Genomic DNA, 3,749 nt, shown 5'->3' with positions numbered 1-3,749 from the left:
ACCGTGGCAGCATTGTTAGTCATGCACAGGCGAGGGTTGAAAATGGCGGTCTAGCTAGCATAGTAGCGACCTCCTTTAAAGTGCGGTTGACCGAGAAGAAGACGTCCATAAACTATTCCTCCATGTCGCATTGACAGACGAGGCGACGTGCAGGCGTATGGCAAACGCGCCTTCTCCTCACAATTCTCCACCAGGCAACCAACATGTGGGATGATGCACTGGTGAGTCGTGACTATTCCAATCCAAGCGGGAAGAGCAACAGGCAGCCGCATCGCCATCGTCGAAGACTCGCGGGGTAGAAGTCTCCGCCTCCGATCCGGGTCCGTCAGGTAGTTTATCCATGACGAACCGGCCAGCCCCTGCACATGGCTACCCGAGATTTGCCGGCTGCGCGCGTGGACGAGGACGACTTCGCCTCTCCCGCGTCGCGCTGCCGACTTGCTCCACCACACACACACACCTTCTTTTCCCTCGGCGTGCTTGCGTAGCTCTTCGCTGTTAAACGCGGCATCCACATGATCTAATCCTGTCCGAGCTCGTCATACGCATGGGATGATCTTGTTGCGGCAGCTCCGTTCGAAGGTTCCTACAACGACTTGATCCCACTCCTATAACTGCCCGCAGCTCGGACCCGCCGCCACCGCGCGCAGTCAACAGCGTACATTCCTACAGCTAGAGTTTGCTTCCTTCTTTCGTATTCCATCGAGCGCGCGCGCGTGTGCGTGTATGGTTCTGGTCATGCCCAGGTCATGGCTCGCCGGCCTGCGTTCTCGCCTCGGCGGCACCAGCGCCAGCGAGGACGGGCTCGGCATCCTCGCCTTCGAGGCGGCGGCGGCCATGTCGCGGCTGGTGTCTCTCCACCGCTCGCTCTCCGACGAGGAGGTCCGGAGGCTCCGCGGCGACGTCCTGCGCGGCGAGGGCGTCGCGCGCCTCACCTCCACGGACCAGCCCCTCCTGCTCCGCCTCGCGTGCGGCGAGCTCCTCGCGGACCTCGACCGCGCCGCCGCCACCGCCGCGCGCCTCGGCGCGCGGTGCCGCGGCCCGGACGCGCCGTTCCTCGGCGGCTTCGACCTCGTCTACGCCGACGCGAAGCGTGGAACCGGCGGCCTCGCGCGGCTCGACGCGGCGGTCGGGTTCTCCCGGGGCGCCGGGAAGCGGCTCAGGAAGATGGAGCGGCACGTGGCCGCCACGGCCAAGCTCTACGCGGAGATGGACGCGCTCACGGAGCTGGAGGCGTCGGAGCGGCGGATGGAGCAGTGGATGCAGCACAGCGGGCCCATCCCCGCGCAGTCGTCGTCCAAGACCAAGCGGGACGAGCCGAGCGACAAGCTGTTGCGCGAGCTCAGGCTGCAGCGCCAGAAGGTGCGGCGGCTCAGGGAGGCCTCGCTGTGGAGCGTGCCCGTCCACAAGGCCACCAAGCTCATGGCCAGGTCGGTGCTCGCCGTGCTCGCGCGCGTCTCCCTTGCCTTCGCCGCGGTCGTGCCGGGCTTGCCGCCCCCGTTAGCAGCCGGCCGCCGGACACGGCCCCCCGGCCACTCGTCCGGGCCCATGCACCAGCCGACGACGATGGCGCCCGACGCGGCGATCCGGCACTCGGCTCCGATATTCCGGCAGAACGACGCCGCCTCGACGACGTCGTCGTCGTCACAGTCAATCAAGCCGCCTGCGACCACGGTCGGGGGCTCGGGAATGGAGCTGCGCTACGCGAACGTTATTTTGTCGGCCGAGATGCTGCTCTCGGCGCTGAGACCGGCGACCCGCGACGAAGACGTGCAGGACGGGATGATGGAGCTGTCCATGAGAGACGAGCTCTACAAGATGCTGCCCGTGACCATCCGCTCGGCCGTGAAGGCCAAGCTGATGGTGAGGCTGAGAGGACAGCAGGTGGACGACGAGGCTGCCGCGGCGGCGATGGACGCCGTGGAGAGGGTGCTGCGGTGGCTGGGTCCGATGGCGCACGACACGATGCGGTGGCACGACGAGAGGGGAATGGAGCGGAAGCAGCGGTTCAGCATGAGCCCACGAGTGCCCATGGTGCAGACGCTGCATTTCGCGGACCGTCGGAAGGCGGAGGCTGCCATCGTGGAGGTGCTCGTGGAGCTCAGCTGCGTCTGCTGGTACGAAGACCAGCGGCGCCGGCCGGCTGACTGGGACGACTAGCTGGGCTGCCGCTCCGTGCATTGTGTTACGTGTAAATATTACCACAAACATGTAGGAAAAACATTTGTGTACATACATGCATTAGCGGAGAAGTCAATTGGTATGATAAAAAAAGATTTGACATAAACATAGTAGCTCTTTATTCATTCATCATCATAGTTACATCATTTACTCAGAGGGGTACAGTAAAATCAGGGGGCTCATCAAGCAACCAAAAATTGTGCTCGAGCTATATTTTTGAGAATTCTGTTGCCAGGCAGTAACAGTACATCATCTAAAATCGTCGACGCCGATCCATTTGGGTAGCCTCCCTCTTGCATTGCTTGCATCACATCTAGGTTATCAGAGCAACAGATAACTTTGTTACAACCAACAGTTTGAGCAAACCATTGATCTCAGCTGATGAAGCATCATGAACAAACTCTAATTTACTGCTACTAGCAACTATGAAGAATCCATTGCAATCTCGAATTACAATTCCGGTAGCACCTCGTAGCTCGTCTCAACAAAAGAGGCTTCGATCGATGAGAAGCTAATCCAACACTGACTAAGGTGGTTTGCGCATATCCAACTGAGGCCTCCAGAAACTCCCGTTAACAATGGAACTCTAAAGAGTATTGAGGAATAGAAGGGGTAGAGGACGACCAAAATTGACGTGGACGGAGGCGATAAAAACAGATTTGAGGGATTGGAATGTACCTAAAGTCTTGGCCATTGATAGGACTGCATGGAGATCAACGATCCATGTGCCGAAACCTTAGTCAGTCGCTTTTTCTTTCTTTCTTTCTTTCTTTCTTTCTTTCTTTTTCTTTTTTTCTTTTTCTTTTTTTCATTCCTTGTTTTCTTTTTTTTTTCTTTTTTTTTCTCCTTTCTGTTGGGTTTCATATCTAGCCTACCCTAACTTGCTTGGGAAAAAGGCTTTGATGTTGGACATATTAATTTCCAGATTGTATCCCACATCGGGTGTGGATTCGTTGATTCTGCAGCTGCATCATCATGTACTTTGGATCCAATTTGGCATCCCCATTCTGCATTATAAGTTGTCTAAACTGAGAAAGTCTCATTTTTTGTTAGGCCCCACCCCACAAAGTCCTCCATATCATGTGATGGTAGAGGGATGGCCATAACTTAATGTTCGTCGACTCCCCCAAAAAGTATAATCAACCAACTCCTCATCCCATGAGTTAGTGACAAGATCAATTAACCCGAAGACTTTAGTTAAATTGTTCAACCCTTTAGGTGTTATTACCTTCCTTGAGTGGTAGCCTCGAGCCCACTCATCATCCCATATATTGATGTTGTTTCCGTTTCCAACATGCCAAATATGGCCTTTATTGAAGGTTTGTATTCCATCCCAGATGCTCTGCCAGGTAAAAGAGCTCCCCTTCTTCATAGGTGCATTCAATAAATCCCCGTTTGGGAAAGTACTTGGCGCGGAGGGCTCTCGCACACATAGGTTCAGGTTCCTCCTCTAAGATCATCTATACTTCTTTGGCGAGCAATGCAAGATTAAAGCAATGAATATATTTTAATCCCATTCCGCCTTGGTTCTTTGGTACACAAAGTTTCCACCATGCTAGTCAATGCAT

General features: G+C 55.6%; 1 protein-coding gene across 1 annotated transcript; it reads left to right on the top strand.

Annotated features, from left to right (window-relative positions):
• The first annotated feature begins 738 nt into the window (after positions 1–738).
• Positions 739–2,383, top strand: LOC124697894 (protein PSK SIMULATOR 1-like). Its single transcript, XM_047230422.1, has one exon. It carries the CDS (start codon positions 739–741, stop codon positions 2,158–2,160), a length of 1,422 nt encoding a protein of 473 aa, XP_047086378.1. The 3' UTR covers positions 2,161–2,383.
• Positions 2,384–3,749: the final 1,366 nt, after the last annotated feature.

This window comes from Lolium rigidum, chromosome 3 (genome assembly GCF_022539505.1).
Source record: "Lolium rigidum isolate FL_2022 chromosome 3, APGP_CSIRO_Lrig_0.1, whole genome shotgun sequence".
NCBI lineage: Eukaryota > Viridiplantae > Streptophyta > Magnoliopsida > Poales > Poaceae > Lolium > Lolium rigidum.
Note: the sequence above shows the minus strand (reverse complement) of the source record. Positions and strands in the feature narration are given on the sequence as shown.